The 24,741-nt window shown below is 36.5% G+C and overlaps 1 protein-coding gene across 1 annotated transcript; it reads right to left on the bottom strand.

Annotated features, from left to right (window-relative positions):
* Window positions 1-1,904: 1,904 nt before the first annotated feature.
* On the bottom strand, window positions 1,905-12,749 carry LOC140137743 (retinol dehydrogenase 16-like). Its single transcript, XM_072159510.1, has 5 exons — window positions 12,585-12,749; window positions 7,443-7,764; window positions 6,129-6,387; window positions 4,983-5,149; window positions 1,905-3,416 (listed from the first exon to the last, which is right to left on the bottom strand). The coding sequence occupies exons 2-5, from the start codon at window positions 7,753-7,755 to the stop codon at window positions 3,085-3,087; spliced, it is 1,071 nt and encodes a 356-aa protein (XP_072015611.1). The 5' UTR covers window positions 7,756-7,764; window positions 12,585-12,749; the 3' UTR covers window positions 1,905-3,084.
* Between the last annotated feature and the right edge of the window lie 11,992 nt (window positions 12,750-24,741).

Genomic DNA, 24,741 nt, shown 5'->3' with positions numbered 1-24,741 from the left:
TGTTTTTACTGCGCTGCCTCCATCCATGAGAATGTCGACTAGCGCTCCATCTTCTCCTGGTGCTTTACCTCTTTTCATGTCATTGAGACATTTTTCAACTTCATGCTCTCCAATTGGTAGTATATTTTCCTCTGCGCTTTCAACGTCTATAATTGGTGGAGTTATTTGGACTTTGCTGGAGTAGAGATCTTGGTAGAACTCTTCTACCCGCTAAATGACTAGTTCTCTGTCTGACATTATGTTTCCGTCTTCCCCCTTCAGGGCTATAATTTGAGATTTTCCAGTGACAAGTTCTTACTTTGCTTTCTTGTAGCTTTTGTTATCTTCAAGAGTTTTTTTTGCATCATTTTTATGTTGTGTGCTCGGATTTCATTTGCCATTCGCTTCCTTATGGTTTTACATAATTCTGTGTACTCGATATGTTGGATTCCAATCATGTGCTTCATTTCCCGTCTCTTTTTCATCATTTCAAAAGTTTCCTTTGAAACCTTGTCTATCTTCTGTGGGTCTTTTTTCCCTGCTCTCTCCAAAGCACAATCTAGAATTGTCTCTCATAGACATCATTTACATCTAGTTCTTCTAGTTCTTCTGCTTCATCCTTCAGGAGATCAAACTTGTTTTGTAGCTTCATCTGGAATTCTTCCTTGTTCTGATGTACCTTATCCAGATAATTTTGCAACCTTCTTTTTTGTACGAGTTTGTATCTTTTCAGTTTCAAGTTGATGGAGATCCTTGCTCTTACTAGTCTGTGATCAATTCAATTAAGAACTAAGACATCTTTCACATTATTTGGTTCACTTGTCAAGATGAAATTAATTTCATTTCGATACAATCCATTTGGGCTTTGCCATGTCCACTATTTTTTCTTAAAGAAGGTGTTCATGATTTTTAAGCTCTTGCTTTCGGTGAATTCTAGAAGCCTGTCTCCCCTTTCATTTCGCTTTCACACACCATACTTACCAAGCATGTTTTCATTTGGGTTTGTTTTCTTTCCTACTTTAGCATTAAAGTCTCCAATAATGATTGTCTGATTTTCTTTGTCTTGGTTGAGCATTCTATACATCGAGGGTTGACAAACAGAAGGCCTTAACTCAAAAAGTGCCTTTTTTTGGGAAAAATGAGTAAAAATAATATTTTGCATTGAGATGTGACCAAGTATTATTATGCTATAGATGCAATAGGAAGTTGAATTGAGTTAAGGCTGATGATTTTAAGAATCTTTGGGTATTACAGATTATTTTGGCACCAAAATCTCAAAATGGCCAAAAGTGAGTTAAGGCCTTCTCTTTGTCAACTCTCGACATCCGTATATATCGCTATAATTGAAGACAGAATTTAAAAAAAATAGTTTGCGTATGACGTCCTGTCAACCAGACCAAAAATGCCGTACTGCGCAGGTCAGTAACCAATCAAGCCGCGCCTTAGCCCTGATTATACAAATCGATTTCACAAGAAAAGTAGGCTTTGTCTCAATTACTGCTAAGTTGAAAGTTTAAAAAAAGTGAAGCTTAAATGAATAATTTTGTTCCACCCCCCCCCCCACAATATACCATGATTGCGTAATAATCATTACAACAAGTTACCATAGACCGATTGACAAACTCTAATGAGCTGTGACATCATTACCCAATTTACATCTCGCCGTCCACAGCCAATACAATTGAACATGACGGGTCTCCCCGTCAGTCCGAACCATCGTCAGTCCGAACCACCGCTGGTCCGAATTTTTAGGATTAGGGTTAGGTTTATGGTTAGGGTAGACGTCAGGTAAGCTGAAAATTCGGACTAGCTGTGGTTCGGACTGAAAGGGTTTTGGACTGACGGGGTGTATACCCGACATGACATATCATTTATACACAATGCGATAGAAAAGGATTTAGTATATTTATTATGCAAATAACCAGTTTCCTTGCTCCACGGTGTATCGTGAACTATTTTTTTATTATGCTAAATAGCCTTCCCAATTTTACGTGTTGAAGGCCACACTCTACATACCTTAGTAAACATCTAAAGAGAATATAGTTGTAAATTTGTATAATGAGCACCATTGGTACATGAAGGGAAAATATCCGGATGGTGTCCACATTTGGCTCGAATATACCTTATGGTCGATATTAGCGAGTGAGTTTGATATTTTGATGAATGAACTGTAGTATGAATGGCCATTATCGGGCCTTGGTTCACTACAAAACAATCAAAATGCTTGGTTTGAATTACATCGGTAATGAGACGGTTTTTTAAGTTTTTAATTTTAGTGCATGAAATATGAAGATAACATATTCAAATCAATTAATTGTGATAAAATAATACAATAATACATTTGTTTATCAAGATACGGCTTTCGAAAGGAGTACGTGCAGTTGGTCTATACCCTTGAGTGTAGTCAATTCACCACACACGGGTGAATGGGAGATGACCCCAACCTTTTCTAATGTAGTAACAAATAGTATGAGCTTAATTCCTTTTATTTGAAACCAATCCTCTTGCATCCAATGCAGACCATTTTACACCTCTCTCTGCAATCATAATATTTCTTTGTTTACTGTGCTAATAAATATTATCCAAAAGGTTACATTTCAAGCTGTTTCAGCACATCACATCAAAGCTCCCATTGGGCGTCCCATTCTTTCTATAAGGAAGTTTTATTGCTGCTTTCTTTTTGATGCTCTTAGCTTAATATTTAATATTATTTAAACCACGGTCTGAAGAAAAATGCTAAAAGATGAGATTCGGTACTGGGATATGTGTTGAGAAGTTTTGACCTCTCCAAGCACAGACCTGTTGTCTGACACTATATCGATACACTGTAAAATATTTTACTCAACATTGAGTAAAAAGGTCACAGCTCAACAGTTGAGTAAAAATTACTCAACATTGCGCTCATAATAGGTCACAACTCAACTGTTGAGTACAAAATTACTCAACATTGAGTGATTTTTTTACTCATTTGTTGAGTTGTGACCTATAATGAGCTCAATGTTGAGTAATTCTTTACTCAACTGTTGAGCTGTGACCTTTTTACTCAGTGTTGAGTAAAATATTTTTACAGTGTAACATTTGGTTATATTCAGCTCTATAACTGTTCTAATCTGACTTTGTATCCCGTCGTATAGTTTCTAGTCCGCAGTCAAGTCCTTGCCGAGTCCCATTGACATTTTGCTGCTCTCTAGTCGCATTCGTATCCTCTCTCCTTATTTGTCCGCGATGTGGCGTTGGAAAAGGAACAAAATTATAACGAAGAAAATCTCCAATGAAGGAAGGAAGGAGTCCCCCGGGACGAGCAACAAACCGTATGAGTCCTCCAACCGGATAGCGTTTCCATGGATACTTAGCAAATAACGCATGCTCTATTGAGTCAGTCACAAGATGAATTCTGGTATCGGCAGTTTTGGATATTTCTCCATATAATTGTTTAACTGAAATAAAATCAAGCATTATCAAGTGATATTTAAAGAAACGTGGCCTGTTTTCTATCATAGATCTAGGCCTATCATTAAGGGATCTAAAATGAGCGTTTATTGCGTTTCGACAGTATTTTTGGGAGACATGAGAGCACCTCGGACCTATCGAATTGCATTCTGAATACGAAGCATGTCTTTCTGATATCAAATATTTTTCATGTTTTGAAAATCACAATATAATACAAATTTTATGACAAATGATAAAAATTTGATATTTTTCAAATTTTTGATATATAACAGTCCTCGAAGTAAATTATATAAATCTAATGACATATTCTTAAAGTGTATGTAGCAGGGAGGAAAAGCCGACGGTCAATTGAAAAGTTTGCACCTTTCATATTGAAGATATGGATTTTTTCCCAAAAAGACCTAATTTTTTTGTGTGTTTTGGGGAAAAATCCATATCTTCAATACGAAAGGTCAAAATTTTCAATTGATCGTCGGCTTTTTCATCCCACCTACATACACTTTAAGTATAAATCATCAGATTTATAAAGTTTACTTCAAGTACTGTTAAATATCAAAATATCAATTTTAATGATTTGCCATAAAATGTGTATTGAATTGCGAATTTCAAAAAATCAAAATTATTTGATATCAGAATGACATTCTTCGTATTCAGAATGCAATTCGATATGTCTGATGTGCCCTAATGTCCCACAATAAATACTGTCCAAACGTTCATACCCCAGCCCTTAAAACTATAATGTTCCGCATTTTGAGTTGTATTGCTCCAGCGGTTTTGATACGAGAATCAAAAATGTGTATAACAATGTCCCATAGAATAGTACACTTCCAATCACTACTATTTTGTGACAACATTTAAACGAAAAAAATCTCGGGCGTAACTTGAAATTTCACTGGGGCAATGAAAATAATATGAACTTTCTTTTCTCTCTCATGGCTATTAAACCAAGCAACTATTTGATAACATAGTGTACAAGAGACAGCATTACCAGTATCTTTCTCACATATACACATATTTCAGTAAATTCACGCTTCAAACAAGTTTTACAAACAGAGGATATCCTCAGAACTATTTTGATCAGTTTCAGCCTATAGTCCCTGCTGACTCCTTGGTTTGATGAAGCATATCTTTGGTTCTAAATCACCGATTTAAGTAAAATAAAGTTTACATTAAAGCTTGATTATTCCTCTTTACGGTAAAGTTTAAAATCATTTTTTAGATAATTCGCCATCCAAGTGTAAAGATTTGTTTTGGGACGCACATACGACCTGAGCATGCACAATTGATAAGTAATGATGATGATGATAATGATAATGATAATGATAATGATAATGATGATGATGATGATGATGATGATGATGATGATAATGATAATGATGATGATGATGATGATGATGATAATGATAATGATGATGATGATGACGACGACGATTATGATGACGACAACGACGACAACGACAACAATGATGACGATGACGATGATGATGATGATGATGATGATGATGATGATGATGATGATGATAACGACGACAACAACGATGATGATGACTTACATTCGTCAATACAGCTTCTTCCATATGCGTCTTGTTGTTCCTTACTCATCCGACTCCAAGCTCTTTCTAGGGGATCATCAAAAGCTTTTTTTCTTTGCATTCCATCAGTTTGAAAAAATGATGGCTCAATTATGTGCACTGACGTCTGAAAATGATGCAGCTGTAGTCTGACAAAAAATAAAGGAATGATTTACAATAATATAATGCATGGTTCGTTATAAGTATACTTTCAAAATCAATATCGAATTTACAGAATATCTATACAAACAAAGGAATTCTGAAGAGAAAGTCAGCGAAAGAAGTAAGTGAAAATGCGGGGAGTTAAGGAAGAAGAAAAAGAGAGGAGGAGGAAGAAGACGACGAAGGTAAAGAAATAAGTAGTAAGTAGAAATTCCAGGACATCGCTTCCGGGTCAAAGTTCAAGACGTCACTTCCGGGTCAAAGGCCAACCTGAAGCACAGGAGTCTACAATAAACAAGAGACGAACTACTCGACATGTTCACGTAACCGCGCCTTCAACTCATATGCATAGAATTCGATACCAGGATCGTATTCTGATTCGCTGAACTTCTAATTAGCATACTTTTGGATACCTCCATATTTGGTATTACCTAATTAATTATTAATACCTCTACGTTGTTTACATAGTGACGTCATTAGAGCTGGTCACTTCGTCAAACATCCGCAATATCCGACGAACAAACATTTGCACCTTTATTTCCATGACCATTACTGTTATATTGTGAAATACCATGTACGGTATTTGATTGGAAAGGGTAAAATGTTGGAGTGTTGGACATTTCCGGTTGAACTTTAAACACTTCCGGTTGGCCTTCGACATTTGACCCTGAAGTAACCTCATGACATTTGACCTCATGACCCGGAAGCGATGTCCTGGAAGTCACTCTTACTACTGAAATAGAAGGTGAAGCGAAGATGAAAGAGGATAGGGAGAAAGGAATGAGTTGGATCGATGAAGAAAAAGGAGAGGTGAAGAAAATTGTTAATAGAGGAAGAAGAAGGTTCAGCTACAGAAGAAAAGAGGAAAAAGAGGAGGAGGAAGAATAATTAGATTAAAAGGAGTAGAAGGATGAACAAAATAGAAATATTAACCCGTTACTTTTCCCAGCTTATTTCATCGCCTACCTTAAACAATCCGAATATGTTTCTATGCCAACTTTGGATATTGCATAACCACCTGCAGAGCAAGGTGCTAGAGCTATTCCACTAGACATGTTGACTATACGACCTTTGACCTTTTTCACTAACGGTAGAAATACATTGGTGACCTCTATAACTCCGAGTAGATTGACCTCCAATATCCGCCGGAAATCGTCTCTTGTCCACCAATCATAGTAGCCTACATTACCCGTCACTCCAGCATTGTTAACCAAACCCCACAATCCTTTGTCAATCAAGAAAAAAAGGAAGTACATTGTAACATGGGTCAACTGTTTCTGTCAACATTTCTGGAAATTCAAACAACTGGCAACCCCATGTCAAAATTGAGTCGTACGTCCCACTCTATTCGGGAACAGGTCATTAGTACGAAGGGTGATTAGTCCAAAAAAAGCGTTTAAGTTAGGGTTTAGGTTAGGGTTAGTGTTGGAGATAGCATTAAGCTGAATTTATACTCGATCGCCGAGCGATTGCGATTAAACGCTTTTGGAAAGCGATGGGCAATCGCCGAATTTTGCGATGCATCGCTCGTCGCTTTTGCATTTATACTTATCACGGCGATCGATAGCGATTGCAGACGATAATTAAAATATTCTAAATGCCACAAAATACATTTTTAAAACATCAGTTGCTGTCAATAATTATTGCTTTAAATTAATTCATTATCAAAAGTTAATAATCGAGAAAGGTAAATTAATTGGCAAAATAATAGATCCAGTTGGTTGAAAATGATTGGTTGACGCATTCACGTGTCAAGCGATATCGCTGGGAAGTTGAGATTTCTTCAACTTGCAAAAGCGATGTCGTGTTTGCCTCGACGATTTGAATCGATTGATCGGCTTGACGCTCTGGAAATGTAAGTAAATACTGAGCATGCGTGAGAATCGCTTTTCTGCAAAAGCGATCGAGTATAAATTCAGCTTTAGGGTCAGAGCTAAATCAGGTTTAGGTTAGGTTTAGGGTTATGTGTAGAGCTTAAGTTATAGATTAGGGTTAGGGTAAAATTTAGGGGTTAGAGTTGGGGTAGGGATTAGGGTTTATAACTAAGTTATTGGGGTCTCGAACTGACGACTCTTCTGACTAATGACCTATAAACCTCTATTCATGGGAAACCCCCTACTCTGGAGACCCCATGTTTTGAGTTCGCTAACCTATAAAGGGTGGCGACCCACTTTTTGGGAATCCCTGCATCATAATCGTTCTATATTTCTTTAATTTCCTTATAGACAAATATTTACTCCAGTGACAAACGCCAAAAAAAAGAAAGAAATTCATTCAAACCTGTTCCTTGTGGAAGCTTCTTCTGTACTTCTTCAAATGCTTCTTTGATACTCTCACTCTTTAAAACGTCCATCATGATCACATGTAGACGGTCAGAGGTACATTCTTCCAACGTTTTAGCACCGTTTGGTGTTAAACAAGTTGCGAACACGTTGCAACCCTTACGATCTAGACTCTTTGCTAGGGCGTTACCAAATCCAGTATCACAACCTGTGATGAGCACATATCGGCCTTTTGGACTCAGTGTCACTCTGTCGAGTAGCCAAAATAGAATGGCTATGCCGACAGAAATAAGTGCTAAAATAAGGAACATGGTCGCTAGCTGTATTGGAAAGGAAAGAAAGAATTGTAAACTGTGGATATAACTTAAGACGAAAAGGGAAGAGAAGGATCGGGCGGGAGGAAGGAGCTGGAAAAAGAGAAAGGAAGAAAGGACAATAAAACACAACAACAACAACATCAAAGGACAAGAAAGAGGAAGAGGAGAAGAAACGCAAGGGGGTAGGGAATAAGATTAAGGAAATCGATTGCTCAGTGCCAGAAGTGGGAAGTGCAATAGCTGCCATGTGCCGGTGCCATGTGTAGTTGAGTACAATACACTGTGTGTAACGTGTCAAATATTCACAGGGCAGCTATTGCACTTACCCACTTCTACTGGCACTGAACAGTCGATGTATACGTCACAGATAGGTCAAACTATACTTTTTCTTAATCTTATGACCAGAGGAATACTTTGGCATGGTTTTTGACAAAATCTGATATTATAATTATTATAATCGAAATATTTACTTTATACTGTAATAATCCTAATATATAATATAATTCACGACTTATATGTCATACTGTAGAATGTATGCAAAACTGATATGTTAGATGTCTAGCGTAATTCAATCTGACAGATCAATTCACTGTTTATATACGGAAACAAAATGGGAGTATACTTTTTGTGGATTATTGTTCTTGGTTAAATAAGGAATTACGAAAGCAAAGAAACAGACTTCCAATCACACTACTATGTTTTTCTTTTCAGCAAATATCCTGGTTTTGTTCACTTTCATATTTACTTGCACATAATATAGAGGCTACATTGTAGAATATCTAGCAGAAATTGTAACGAATAAGTCCATTATACCCGCAGGTATTCGTTTCAGCTATATCGAAATATTTTTCGAAATGTTTTCTTCTCTTCCCCTTTGATATTAAATGATCGTAGTTATGTTGCTTCATGCTTGCCAGGAGAAAAGTATAATTATATAAACCGTGACTTTACCATTTCTTTGTTAATTTAAATTACTAGCTATTATATTAAATATTCTTGAACACATGAGAAAGTTCCTGCAATCTTATTGGTTCTTAGCCCCTGATCGATTCTAAGCCCTACAATTTCTTGTAAATTGTAGGATATAATTTGATTAAAATTTGGTAAAATTTGGCCTAAAACAACTCGGCTTCGCCTCGTTGTTTTTACCTTAAATAATGATGCCGCATGAGACGATGGATGCACGACAGCGGCTTAATACAATACATGTATTCTCTAAAACAATGTAAAAAAATTGGTGACTTTCGACTTGCCAAAAACAAAATACTCCTTTAAAAGGACAATTTGCCTGATGGGAATGGTTTAAGGGAGGTGTAATGAGCGTGAACCTGGTTTGGATGCAGAGGGAGTGTGCCTGTAACAGACACAGCCACCAGAAAAGGACCAGCTCAGATCGCGCGCCAAATAAGTTTGCAGTCCAGAAATTTCATTTTTTTCTCAGCCTTGCAAAAAATAGGCAGAGGTGAGAATCGAACCCGGGACATCGGTGTTGTAAAACCTACTGCATTACCACTGAGCCAACTTACAATCAGCTATGAGAAGGTTGATAGTAATCCTTGATATTGCTGAATAGAATAAATCAATACTGATAGGTCTATTTATCTAATGTACGATGTTATTCAAATTGGCCTATAAACTAGGAATATAATGTGAAATGACTATCAATCAATCAATCAAGTTGTCAAGTTATCAACAATCAATAATAAACCGACGTAGGCCTATCATGGAATATTACTAACTTGGCCTACTAACTAATATACCAAATAAATAAAATAAATAAATAAGTCAGTAAATAAATAAATAGGCATAGGCCTAAGTAAATATATAAATACATAATGCAGAATGCAGTTAGTATTTTAGTTGCAAAATTCCAAACATTCTATTCACACATTCTATTATAATTTTCTGCTATACACGCAAAGGACCTGTGCCTTTAATATGTCCGCGCCTAATCAATAATGAGTCTTTCACCATGCTCACACACCATGTTAAACTATTGTATCCCTGCAAGTATAGTACTGACCAAGTCCTAACACCTCAATTAAATGGATGCTATAACGTACCCAATCAAGCGAACATATCAAGGTCATATCAGGGCGTTATACAAAGAATGGTCAAAGGTCAACGTTTCCAAAGAAGTATAGTAATAGATGTAGACACAAGCTTTCGTGCGGGAAACATAAACACATAGTCGTCAGTCGTGTGGTTTTTATGAGATTTGATACGGCGCTGAAGTCTATTGGCTGTCCCAAAATCAGTACCAGACCCGGTTTCCAGACGGCAATGTGTGTGTTGTTACAAGGAATGCAAACTCATTTTATCAATGAGTGAACCACATAGAGGAATACGACATCTATCGTGAGCCAATCTGCATTCTGTTGCCTGCAAAAGCCGACGATCAGGTAAAATTTATAAAAGCAGCGTGACTAGATATTTGCATTAATTTCATGATACGTGTAAAACGCATTGAAAACGCCAAATTGCAGTCATAAAATATATAATATTAGTAAATCACCCAATCGAATGTTAACGTAGGTATGTGGAAAAGAACTGCAATAACAATAACAAACTATGTGCCCAAAGAGTTGTCTTTGGCACGTCGCTTTTTTGAAATATGACCAAAAATATCAAATTTTGGAAAAACGCCCCAAAATTTAAAACAAACACGAACCTTCCAAAATAAATATATATTAGCACTCGGCGGCCCAGTCGCTACCTGCCGCTGTGATTTGGGGTAACTCATTGCTTCCCCTCTCCAGATACCGGAACTTCAAGGTCGCTCATACCCCAGCCCTTAACGGAGGTGGAACAAACCTGTCAAGCTCCCCCCTCTTGCAAACGCACAGTCTGCTTGGGCATAGAGGCGAAAGTAACTAACAAACCAACGTGCAGTGTATATTTCCCCCTAAAAATAGGTTCTGTTTTATGGTCATCAGACCCATTGTTGCATTTGGAAGAATCAGACTTTTCAATAACCATAAAAACTGATGGGTATACCAATCACAGCTCTTTATCATGTTTATTGTATAGAGCACTAAGAAATCCGTATAATGCACATGCAAGTCACGTTTATGGAAGCATAAGTGTGTCATTTTGACAATGTTTGAGCAAAACCCAAGAATCGGTCGCTATATACCCTGGTTTCGCCAGCCCATTCTTAGGTTTTGCTCCTCAAACTAAGGAATAGCTCAGCAAAACTCAAATCGGGTATAGCGATTCTAAGGGTTTGCTGTCCATTCCTAAGAATGGGCAGCAAGATATGGTATAGCCGCCGAATCATGGGTTTAGCGAGGCCAAACTCAAATCCGGGTAGCTATTCTAAGGTTTTGAAGCCCATTCCTATAGGCATAGGCCGCACGAGGCCGCAAAACCATGGTATAGCTCCCGAATCTTAGGTTTAGCTCGGTAAAACTAAAATCGGGGAGCAATGTTAGAGTCCTAGGAATAGGCAGCAAAACCCAAGAATGGGCTGGCGAAACCCGGGTATATATAGCGACCGATTCTTGGGTTTTGCTCAAAATGATACGGTACACTTATGCTTATACACGTTGTGGTTCTTGAGATAATAACATATAAATTTATATTATAGCAAGTATTTTTTGGCCTTTACGCAGCTCGCAGAAACCAAACAGAGCTAAGCAGGAACGAAAGCACTTGTATGCCAGATTTGTGAGTGCAATATTCGATTTCCTTGACAAATTCCCTTTAAACATGTTAAAGTCATAATGTACGATTTCCTTCGAATTTTAATTATGTTATTCTTTACAAATGTACCCAAAATACTGAAATAATATTAGAAATAACTTCAGGGAAGGGTTTCTGTCCATGATTTTAAGCTGAAATAACATGGTAAAGTGAAAGAACCCCCATGGCTCATTTTGGCTATTTAACATGGAGTTCTATGGGGATTTTAAGTCATGACTTTATGTCGAAATTACTCTATTGACCTACAACATGAGCTATGAAACGAATCATGTATTATGAGCCTCGTGTGCAATTCACAGGAATTTGGTCGTCAAAGCATAATAATAGTGCTCCAACGATTTTGGCACAAGATATTTGTCTGAGTAAATCAAAAAGACTGAGGCCTATAAATACCATAAAAATGACCATATCTCCATAACGCGTTGCTCGATTTTGATCATTCTTTCAGTTATGAATAGATCTTTTTAAAGTCCCGCTCAGTGATCCCAGCGAAAGTGTACAAAATTAAAATTGTTTATAACTTGCTTAAAAGTGAAGGATAGGTCATTCAAATTGTCAATTGGTATTTTTGAAATTCAAAATTTGGCAAAAAACCGAAGAAAACAGCAGTATTGACTAAGTTGAAGTTATATAAATTACAGATTCATGTACTACCTTATTTTGTCTTAAATACACGGCTTTCGACTGAACCAAAGCTACCAAAATCTGAATATTGATTATTTTACGATCGTCCGGATGAGCAAATCACTAAATAGGCCTTTAATCTAAAACAGCAATAAAACAGGGATTCTTACATATGCAAGTACATAAAAGGTTTCATGAATTTGACAACGGTAAATGACTCCCACCCCCATTTAGCCTACTGATGAACGGGCCGATCACATGACCCGGTCACATGACACTCCGCGCCGCTGCACAAAACGTGACAGCAACCCCAGACAAACGAGAACCTATGACAGCAACAATGTTTTTAAATGTTGGGTATGTTTTTCTAAAGGGAGTATAATGACCAAAATCTTGCTCATAGTGGCATGTTAATAATGACTGAATGCACAGAACACAGAATGAATCCTTGAATATCTTATGCAGAAAAAAAATATATAAGAAAATTAACCTACCTTTGTAATCCGCAAGTTGAATGTTATTCAAAATCCGCATGGAGCCTGCGCCTAGTAATTTCACGAACAAAATTATGACTGCTAAAATCACAATCGAAGGCCTATTATAGCACTAATTCTCGGTGTAACCGCGATATGAGTTGGTAATAGCGTGAACGTGGTTCTCTGTCACACTACATGTAGGATCGCAAACATACTCATCTGGCAGTAGACGGTTCTTTAACCCCCATTCACTTCTACATGTATAGAATGACCTTTTAATATGTTGGGTACAAAAACTCATACTCCACAAGTGGAGATCAAAATTTGATCTATCATTGTTTAATGTGGGTTAATGAACTGTACCACAGGAGATGGGGTCATTATGGCTCACAGTGTCATTATCGGTTCGGTAAGGTTATTACCCACGTCCTGAACTATCTACTTTAACATTAACATTGGTTGGCAGGATATTCTTCTTCCTGTATTTGACATGTCAACTGAGCATTTCTATACACGAAAGTGATTTAACTGCCAATAAGAAACAGGAAGACCCTGATAAAATAATGTTATATGGCGCGAAATTTCAGAGCTCTATAAAGGGGCAGTAAGCGTTTGCGCAACCACGCAGCAAGATTCAACCCGGGATTCAAATCGAGGTCTACATAATTATTCCAGATTAATTCGAATTCAAATTCATATCGTGTAACTGATCAATTGGTGTTTCTAGACACACCAACACCTCAAACCAGCATTGTATTTCTTCACACGTGTTATTCCGATTAAAGGAATTTGGAATTAGGTCTTGGAATGGTATTCAAATATCGGGTAAAAGATTGAGGTTTCAGATTTATAATAACCTGCCGTATTACAATTCTAAACTGGGATTATGTAAAAATAAATAATATACACACATTATTGACAGCAGAAATCTTATTCCAACCAAAAAGAATTTGGGTTTTAATTTCAATTAATCCATGCAAAAAGTTCTAAAATGATGTTTTAAAATGTACATATAAATATCAAAATATCAAGGGAGCATATACAAAATTACGTTGATTTAGGCATATTGCCAGTTTAGGGACCGTTCACAAACACTTGTTAGGGGGGCCTAATGTAAAAAGGGGGCCCTGACAAATTTTGACCCTCCTAAGGGGGGCCCTGAAAAAAATGACCACAAATTTTCCTGGGAAAATTGAGTATATGCTTTTCTATGGGGTTGATCCATAATTTTCATGTCAAAAAAGGGGGCTGACATTTTTGAGATCTGTAAAGGGCGGGGGACCCGAAAATTGTTCGCGGTGATTTTTTTTTTGCATTAGGCCCGGTTGTGAACGGTCCCTCATTTCCTCAAGTTCCATGTTGATATTTGATAACAAATCTTAAATAATTAGATTTGATCAACCGGAAATATCAATGGAATTAAGGGTTGTGTTTAGCTATTTCAGGTGGGTAGGGGTAGAAAAAAGATTATTGGCATTTTGACCAAAACACGTGAGTATTTATGATTTGCCAAACAGAAACTAACAGAATAATACCTAAAAGTATCACTTTTTAATCATTTTGTCATAAATACGACTTTCCACCATTTACAATTATTTGTACCGGGGTGTGCCTGTTGTCAAGTCGATCAAGATTGTGATGTAACATTCCGTACAGAGGGTAATCAGTACGGCGTGACAGAGCCATTATCATTTAAATAAAAGTATGGCTTCTATAAGGTTACAATAAGGAACAAACCAAAAGATCGATGACGTCCAATAAACGTAACTAGTTTCGTTTCTCAGCCGTCCCCCTCCCTCCATGCCAGAAACGTAATAATGAAATGTTGAACATTTTGACATAATAATAATAATGACACATTCTTCAGACCGATGTTTTTGTACAAACGTAATCGAGTATTTTTACCCCCTATCCCCTTAACCGAAACTGGTTTCGTTTATAAGACGTTATCGATTTTTTGGTTTGTTCCCTAAAACAGGTAATAGGTATGAATGGCCGTGTAATCGATCTAGAGAAACCTGTCTCGCTGTCATCTTAAGCTGCATGGGTGTCCCAGAAAGATCCATACCGGGAAAGTTTAATTTTGTACGTAGCATTGTTATCAGTCGTATTGTTTTGAGTTCTAAATATTACATATATTTAGCTTTCTTGGTAATTTAAGATTTTAAAGATCGAATGTTTCTAAAATAAATTACAGAATATTGCGTACAATGGTGAAGTTTAAGTTTTCACAATACAATCTATTATGAAAATAATGAATAACCGTTCAGCACAAAGTTATTTGGGAAAAGTTTTGCAGCTAATTTTGTTATGATCTCTCGATTACTAGCATGCATGGTATAAAGGATTTGTTAAGCTTGATTGACCTAATACTGCATGTGTCGTCTTTGGCGGCAGTTTCGAAAATAATGATTGCGGTGTATGAGTTTCATCATTTGAAATGCCGGCAGAGATTGATTTAGGGGCCTATTATAAAAATATTATAGAGAAGATTCGTCCTTGTGCCACAGCATGTATTTATGTCCCTATTGGCAAACACACAACTAGGAAAAGGTGAAGATTACATTTGCAGCAAGTTTTTCTTAAACAAGTTATACCCTCTATAAGAATTACATTTTTGGTGTAAAATTTATCGTAAAATGTTTTTTTTTAATTCAGCACAAATATCGGGACTAATATTGAAAACACATGAAAAAGGTCACTTAAATCAATATTAAGAATTATTCAGTGTTTCAAGCTCTACATTGTGCCAAATTTGGTGTATCTCCTTTGACAACTGAATGATTTCTACACTATATTGCAAAGTAGGTCTACGTCTGGGCGATAGTGATAAAGCAGGTCAATGTCTGGTGCTTATGAAGCCTGTGCTGTAAGTTACACACGTGCAATTTTTGTCCAGTTTTAAGAATATCAATATCACGCCAAAACGAATCAAGTTTTTGAAATGAAAGTAACACAATAAGTAGTTGACATTTATGTCATTGTATTCCATGTACCGGTACTAAAATTAAATACACTGTTGATTAATTTTTCAAACACGGTATAGATCATTCTGGAACACCCTGTATCTTAGAACTGTCCTTCAACACAGGTGGTAGTATACGGTTATATTGTTCCGATCCATTTATGACATAGCCATCCTCATTTTAATACATGATAATACAATAAAACATGAGATCGGTTTGAATGGTTGTGGAATCAAACTAGAGACCTGTTCCTTTGTCACCTTTATAGACCTGATAAATCAAGCGGAACGATTCTTGTCATATCGTTTTACAGAATTGGTCGTATTGCCAGCGCTGCAGTGTTAGTATTAACTTTGGGCTTCTTATGAATTGACTGTAAATATCTTATACTAGGTATACATTAAAACTCAAACGGGAGAAAGAATCGCGCATACGCATGTTAGAACATTTTCAACAATGTTTTAAAATTGTATATTACAATGTATTTACATTAACATTGTACCCTAAATAACATGGACATTTGGGTGATATGTTGATGTAGTTACGGGCCATATTTAGTGCCGATTTGTCCCAATTTGCTTTTGACTTGCCTGGCAACACTCCATAAAATATGGCTAGTCGTGTGAAGACAAAGTTGAAGACCTATAAGGAGTTATATTCGTTCTCAAATGGAATCATTATGAAGATCGTAAGTAAAAGTAATATAATAACATAGCGCTATTAGCTCGCCTATGAACCCTGATATTCGTTAGTTAACCGGATAAATAACTTCGGCAAAACTGACAAACTTGTACCAAAATTGGCGTTAACTCGTTACTGTCGAAAATGTACAAAATATGGCTTCCGTGAATCTGAAAATATTGATATTTCAAAATTGGTTAATTGTATTACCATAAATCGAACACGGACATGCAGGATGGTATCTCCAGAAGTCTTTTTGCCTAAAAAAATGGAATTTTGTTGAATTTAGAGTAACAAAATAACATGCGCCAGACAGTGGTCGACGAGACTGTAAAATCAGGTAGAAGTTTGTGTGTTGACGAGCTTCGAACATGCCTTCGTCGCATTCCGAAGTCACAAATATCTATCATAATTCTTATTTTAAGGTCCTGTAAATACCTCAGCAGAAAGATAGGGTCATCGTCCAACACGGACTACTCGAAAACAGTTCGCGTATAAAAAAGTACGTGGGCTGTTTTGCATCGTTATATGTACAGGCATATTTGAAGAATTTCCTATAAGCTAATAATATTAAGGATGCTGAAATATTAATCTAAAGACTTCATTCTTTCATGTGCACCATAAATTTTGCACCTGAGATACATATTGCTAGGCAAAAATTCACAGCAAACATGGCAGATTTCTCCCATTTCGGAGCTATTTGAGACAAAATGGCCCCATCCCTTAAAATGGTGGTTTTGAAGAAACCGGGTGCTTGTCAACTTTAAAGCCTTAATGTACGATCTTTTTACATTTTTAGATTTTTCTTCCAAAATGATAAAATAGTTAATATGCAATCATTATAAAAGTTCTCAATGCATTTGGACGCGAAAAACATTGGAAATTTGCAAAGAAACAACATCATGAACTTCAACTCTATCACTAGAAATATCTCGCACCATTTGGATTAGGACAGCGAGTGCGGCCTCAGAGTTAGTCTCCTACGCAGCCACTTTGGTTACGCTCCCTCCACGTGTGGAGCGAGCATAACCAAACTGGATTCGTAGGAGCCATATTATCATAATCTGAAAAACTATGATAATATGTGAAACTTTTGGGCAGGTTATCAATTTTGAGGTTTTTACATATCTTAAATATAGAGATATTTTGCTCCACAATGCCGTTTTTCCCAATGTAATCAGACATTCCTAAACGAAGATATTGAGTTCGTAAGTTATGGTACTATAAAATTGGAAATTGAGATATCGGCCTTTAAAAATATTATTGACAATGTTGAGAGTAGGCATTGCCTTGAAAAATGTCTCAAAAATACAAGATATCAGTTATATTTGGGTCTGAAACTATCAGATAATATTTTTAACATTAATAATATCACAAATTCGCAACAAACCCAAATTGTGAAAAAATCACCCCAGGCAGATACTTGGCTATTTCTCCATTTACGATCCTGCCCAAAAGTGTCTGCTTTTGACATGACACGTCACATATGTCGGACCAACAGAAAATCATCCCGTTTTACTACAAATAAGGCGAATTTGACAGTTTGCTCATATATTTAAGTTGGAACATGTGTAAGTATTACAAATATGCCAAAAAATCGGTTCTGAAAAAAGATCGTACATTAAGGCTTTAATTAGTTATGCTCCTAAGACTAATCTTCGGATGCTCGAAAACCCAAGTCAAATTTTGGTCGTGCAAGTAAGCTAAATTTGTAGTAGTAATCTTTAATGCTATCGTCATGTAACTTTTAAGCATTTCATAATCAGAGACGCGTATCCGATGTTGAATTGTATTGTGTTGTAAACTTTCATCATTCCTTTGTCTACGTGTAACACTGGTGATGGAATGCAGTTTAAAATCCCCGCCAAGGTCATATCATTTCACATTTTAGGTGAGGAATGCGTGAAATTGGTTTCGTCTATCGTGCGGTCTCGTCAGTGTGTTTTAGGTTGACATTTACTCCATGTAAGGATTGTGTTTATGATAACGTAAGAAAGTACATACTGGAACTTACTTTTGCAACTATTGCGACGTTGCGTCTGGAACCACCAGACTTCATCAGGCAACTGACTCGTTGGACTGGTCACGTGATAGACGGCTAGGTATCGACCCGATGGCCCGATCCCATGCATGAGATAAATTGAAGCGGAGTCCCCCTTTCTTGTTCAGTGATGGTTGCTCAATGCGTTCCCAAATAGCTTCTTTTATGGCTCTCCTATGCCATTGTTCCTCCTTATCAAGAATAACGACTTCCTCGTTCTTAATTGAGTGTCCAGTGTCCTTTAAATGGAGGTAAACAGCAGAGTTTTGTGCTTCGTTGGTACTTGGTCTCCTATGTTGACCAATGCGGGGTTTAACGCCTGTTTGGTTTCTCCAACATAAGCCGCAGAGCAATCGGTATCACCGCACACAACCCCGTACACTAAGTTTGAGCGTTTGTCCTTCGGTTGCTTGTCCTTCACATTCACAAGTTTCCCGCGAAGCGTGTTAACTGGTTTGAAGGATGTTGAGATGCCAAAGGATTTGAAGTGGTTCTTCACGCGTTCCGAGATTCCCGAAATATATTGTATAGTTACGCGGGCTCTGTTGGTTTGACCACTCGCGCCTCCGGTCTTTGGCTCTTTACTCTTGGTGGCTTTGAGAAAGGCCCAGTCCGGATAACCACAGTTATTAAGGGCTGTTTTGATGTGGTCCTTTTCCTCGGGAACTTGTTCAGAGTCACTTATGATGGTATCAGCTCTATATTGGAGAGTTTGAATTACTCCTGTGTACGAGTGGATGGTGGTAACCAAACTGAAGATAATGGTCAGTATGTGTGGGTTTCCTATACACCTTAGATGTCAGGGTACCATCGCTTTGAACAGATAGCAAGCAGTCGAGAAATGCAAGGGTATTGTCTTTGCACAGTTCTTGGGTGAATTTTATGTTGTCATCCACGCTATTGATGTGTTCAAAGAACCCGTCGAGCTCGCTACGGTTGAGTATAACTAAGGTGTCGTCGACAAAACGCAACCAAACCCTCGGTTTTGTACCCGGATACGACTTCCAGGCATGTTGTTCGAAGCTTTCCATACTCAAATTCACCACTATTGGTGAAACGGGGGAGCCCATAGCACAGCCATGTTGTTGTTTGAAGTATTTCCCCTTGTATGAGAAGTAGGTTGTGTTCAAACAAATTTCAACCAGTTCAACGATTTGTTCAACCTTCAAGTTTGTCCTTTCACTTAGTGTATTATCACTCTTCAAACATTCTTTCACAACTTTGAGGGCAAAGTCAGGTGGTATGAATGTGAAAAGAGCAGTTACATCGTAGGATGTTATAATTTCACTTTCGCTTAACTTGAGATCTTTTATTTGGTTGACAAAGTCTTGCGTGTTCTTGATATGATGAGGTGACCGACCAACTAAAGGGCCAAGTATTTTGGCAGCGTGTTTGGCGAGGTTGTAAGTTACGGAACCAATGCTACTCACTATGGGCCTGACAGGAATTGGGTCAGGTTTGTGGATTTTGAAGCCCGTAAAACGCCGGTACCACAGGCTCGGGGGGTCTAACTGTCTCTTGAGCACAATGCCTATGGACCCATCAGTAGTGATTTTAATCGTGAAATCAGTCACTCGTTCTCTGTAGCCACTGCTCGGATTGTAGCCTACCGGTTTGTATGTTTTCTTGTCCTTGAGCAAATCCTTACACTTGTCATCGTAATCACTTTCATTCAAAACAACGCATTTACCTTTATCAGCTGGGACTACAAGGATGTTACCATCCTTTGTTAAATCTGATAAGGCTTTCCGCTTGTCCTTGGTGATATTCGACTGAGGCAATTTGGTATTACAAAGCGTTTGGCAGATTTTATGCCGTAATGAATCCGTGTCCGATGGTTTTAGATGTGCAAGTTTTTATAGAACACCAATGACAAAATCTCAACCGCCACATCCCTCCCTGATCTTCGTCTTTTTTATGAAACGATTCACTCTAACAATTTCCTGATATTCATATTACATCCTTGATCTTTGAGTTTTTATAGCACACCAATGACAAATCTCAACCGCCACATCGTTGATCTTCATCTTTTTTATGAAACGATTCACTTTAACAATTTCCTGATATTCATATTACATCCTTGATCTTCAAGTTTTATAGGACACCAATGACAAATCTCAACCGCCACATCCTTGATCTTCGTCTTTTTTATGAAATGATTCACTTTAACAATTTCCTGATATTCATATTACATCCTTGATCTTTGAGTTTTTATAGCACACCAATGACAAATCTCAACCGCCACATCCTTGATCTTCGTCTTTTTGTGAAACGATTCACTTTAACAATTTCCTGATATTCATATTACATCTTTGATCTTTGAGTTTTTATAGCACACCAATGACAAATCTCAACCGCCACATTCTTGATCTTCGTCTTTTTATGAAACGATTCATTAACAATTTCCTGATATTCATATTACATCCTTGATCTTCGAGTTTTTATAGCACACCAATGACAAACTTCAACCGCCACATCCTTGATCTTCGTCTTATTTATTAAACGATTCACTTTAACAATTTCCTGATATTCATATTACATCCTTGATCTTTGAGTTTTTATAGAACACCAATGACAAATCTCAACCGCCACATCCTTGATATTCATCTTGTTTATGAAACAATTCACTTTAACAATTTCCTGATATTCACATTACATCCTTGATCTTTGAGTTTTTATAGAACATCAATGACAGATCTGAACCGCCACATCCTTGATCTTCGTCTTTTATATGAAACGATTCACTTTAACAATTTCATGATATTCATATTACATCCTTGATCTTCGAGTTTTTATAGTACACCAATGACAAATCTCAACCGCCACATCCTTGATCTTCATCTTTTTTATGAAACGATTCACTTTAACAATTTCCTGATATTCATATTACATCCTTGATCTTTGAGTTTTATAGAACACCAATGACAAATCTCAACCGCCACATCCTTGATCTTCGTCTTGTTTATGAAACGATTCACTTTAACAATTTCCTGATATTCATATTACATCCTTGATCTTTGAGTTTTTATAGCACACCAATGACAAATCTCATCCGCCACATCCTTGATATTCATCTTTTTTATGAAGCGATTCACTTTAACAATTTCCTGATATTCATATTACATCCTTGATCTTTGAGTTTTTATAGAACACCAATGACAAATCTCAACCGCCACATCCTTGATCTTCGTCTTTTTATATGATACGATTCACTTTTACAATTTCCTGATATTCATTTTACATCCTTGATCTTTGAGTTTTATAGAACATCAATGACAAATCTCAACCGCCACATCCTTGATCTTCGTCTTTTTATGAAACAATTCTCTTCAACAATTTCCTGATATTCATATTACATCCTTGATCTTTGAGTTTTTATAGGACACCAATGACAAATCTCAACCGCCACATTCTTGATCTTCATCTTTTTATGAAACGATTCACTTTAACAATTTCCTAATATTCATATTACATCCTTGATCTTTGAGTTTTTATAGCAAACCAATGACAAATCTCAACCGCCACATCCTTGATCTTCATCTTTTTTGTATGAAACGATTCACTTTAACAATTTCCTGATATTCATATTACATCCTTGATCTTCAAGTTTTTATAGCACACCGATGACAAATCTCAACCGCCACATCCTTGATCTTCGTCTTTTTTATTAAACGATTCACTTTAACAATTTCCTGATATTCACATTACATCCTTGATCTTCGAGTTTTTATAGCACACCAATGACAAATCTCAACCGCCAAATCCTTGATCTTCGTCTTTTTTATGAAACGATTCACTTTAACAATTTCCTGATATTCATATTACATCCTTGATCGTTGAGTTTTTATAGAACACCAATGACAAATCTCAACCGCCACATCCTTGATATTCATCTTGTTTATGAAACAATTCACTTTAACAATTTCCTGATATTCACATTACATCCTTGATCTTTGAGTTTTTATAGAACATCAATGACAGATCTGAACCGCCACATCCTTGATCTTCGTCTTTTTTATGAAACGATTCACTTTAACAATTTCCTGATATTCATATTACATCCTTGATCTTCGAGTTTTTATAGTACACCAATGACAAATCTCAACCGCCACATCCTTGATCTTCGTCTTTTTTATGAAACGATTCACTTTAACAATTTCCTGATATTCATATTACATCCTTGATCTTTGAGTTTTTATAGCACACCAATGACAAATCTCATCCGCCACATCCTTGATCTTCATCTTTTTTTGTGAAACGATTCACTTTAACAATTTCCTGATATTCATATTACATCCTTGATCTTTGAGTTTTTATAGAACACCAATGACAAATCTCAACCGCCACATCCTTGATATTCGTCTTGTTTATGAAACGATTCACTTTAACAATTTCCTGATATTCATATTACATCCTTGATCTTTGAGTTTTTATAGCACACCAATGACAAATCTCATCCGCCACATCCTTGATATTCATCTTTTTTATGAAGCGATTCACTTTAACAATTTCCTGATATTCATATTACATCCTTGATCTTTGAGTTTTTATAGAACACCAATGACAAATCTCAACCGCCACATTCTTGATCTTCGTCTTTTTTATGAAACGATTCATTAACAATTTCCTGATATTCATATTACATCCTTGATCTTCGAGTTTTTATAGCACACCAATGACAAATTTCAACCGCCACATCCTTGATCTTCGTCTTATTTATTAAACGATTCAGTTTAACAATTTCCTGATATTCATATTACATCTTTGATCTTTGCGTTTTTATAGCACACCAATGACAAATCTCAACCGCCAAATCCTTGATCTTCGTCTTTGTTATGAAACGATTCACTTTAACAATTTCCTGATATTCATATTACATCCTTGATCTTTGAGTTTTTATAGAACACCAATGACAAATCTCAACCGCCACATCCTTGATATTCATCTTGTTTATGAAACAATTCACTTTAACAATTTCCTGATATTCACATTACATCTTTGATCTTCGAGTTTTTATAGAACATCAATGACAGATCTGAACCGCCACATCCTTGATCTTCGTCTTTTTATGAAACGATTCACTTTAACAATTTCCTGATATTCATATTACATCCTTGATCTTCGAGTTTTTATAGTACACCAATGACAAATCTCAACCGCCACATCCTTGATCTTCGTCTTTTTATGAAACGATTCACTTTAACAATTTCCTGATATTCATATTACATCCTTGATCTTTGAGTTTTTATAGCACACCAATGACAAATCTCATCCGCCACATCCTTGATCTTCATCTTTTTTATGAAACGATTCACTTTAACAATTTCCTGATATTCATATTACATCCTTGATCTTTGAGTTTTTATAGAACACCAATGACAAATCTCAACCGCCACATCCTTGATCTTCGTCTTTTTATATGATACGATTCACTTTTACAATTTCCTGATATTCATTTTACATCCTTGATCTTTGAGTTTTATAGAACATCAATGACAAATCTCAACCGCCACATCCTTGATCTTCGTCTTTTTATGAAACAATTCTCTTCAACAATTTCCTGATATTCATATTACATCCTTGATCTTTGAGTTTTATAGGACACCAATGACAAATCTCAACCGCCACATTCTTGATCTTCATCTTTTTTATGAAACGATTCACTTTAACAATTTCCTAATATTCATATTACATCCTTGATCTTCGAGTTTTTATAGCAAACCAATGACAAATCTCAACCGCCACATCCTTGATCTTCATCTTTTTTATGAAACGATTCACTTTAACAATTTCCTGATATTCATATTACATCCTTGATCTTCAAGTTTTTATAGCACACCGATGACAAATCTCAACCGCCACATCCTTGATCTTCGTCTTTTTATTAAACGATTCACTTTAACAATTTCCTGATATTCACATTACATCCTTGATCTTCGAGTTTTTATAGCACACCAATGACAAATCTCAACCGCCAAATCCTTGATCTTCGTCTTTTTTATGAAACGATTCACTTTAACAATTTCCTGATATTCATATTACATCCTTGATCGTTGAGTTTTTATAGAACACCAATGACAAATCTCAACCGCCACATCCTTGATATTCATCTTGTTTATGAAACAATTCACTTTAACAATTTCCTGATATTCACATTACATCCTTGATCTTTGAGTTTTTATAGAACATCAATGACAGATCTGAACCGCCACATCCTTGATCTTCGTCTTTTTTATGAAACGATTCACTTTAACAATTTCCTGATATTCATATTACATCCTTGATCTTCGAGTTTTTATAGTACACCAATGACAAATCTCAACCGCCACATCCTTGTTATTCGTCTTTTTATGAAACGATTCACTTGAACAATTTCCTGATATTCATATTACATCCTTGATCTTTGAGTTTTTATAGCACACCAATGACAAATCTCATCCGCCACATCCTTGATCTTCATCTTTTTGTGAAACGATTCACTTTAACA

Source organism: Amphiura filiformis, chromosome 17 (genome assembly GCF_039555335.1).
Source record: "Amphiura filiformis chromosome 17, Afil_fr2py, whole genome shotgun sequence".
Taxonomy (NCBI): Eukaryota; Metazoa; Echinodermata; class Ophiuroidea; order Amphilepidida; family Amphiuridae; genus Amphiura; species Amphiura filiformis.
Note: the sequence above shows the minus strand (reverse complement) of the source record. Positions and strands in the feature narration are given on the sequence as shown.

Coding starts and splice junctions, on each gene's coding strand:
- LOC140137743 (XM_072159510.1), bottom strand. CDS start 7,755: ATGTTCCTTATTTTAGCACTTATTTCTGTCGGCATAGCCATTCTATTT. Junction 5,150..6,128: donor ACATATTCGGATTGTTTAAG/GTAGGCGATGAA, acceptor ATTTTTTGTCAG/ACTACAGCTGCATCATTTTC. Junction 3,417..4,982: donor AAGAAGCTGTATTGACGAAT/GTAAGTCATCAT, acceptor ATTTTATTTCAG/TTAAACAATTATATGGAGAA.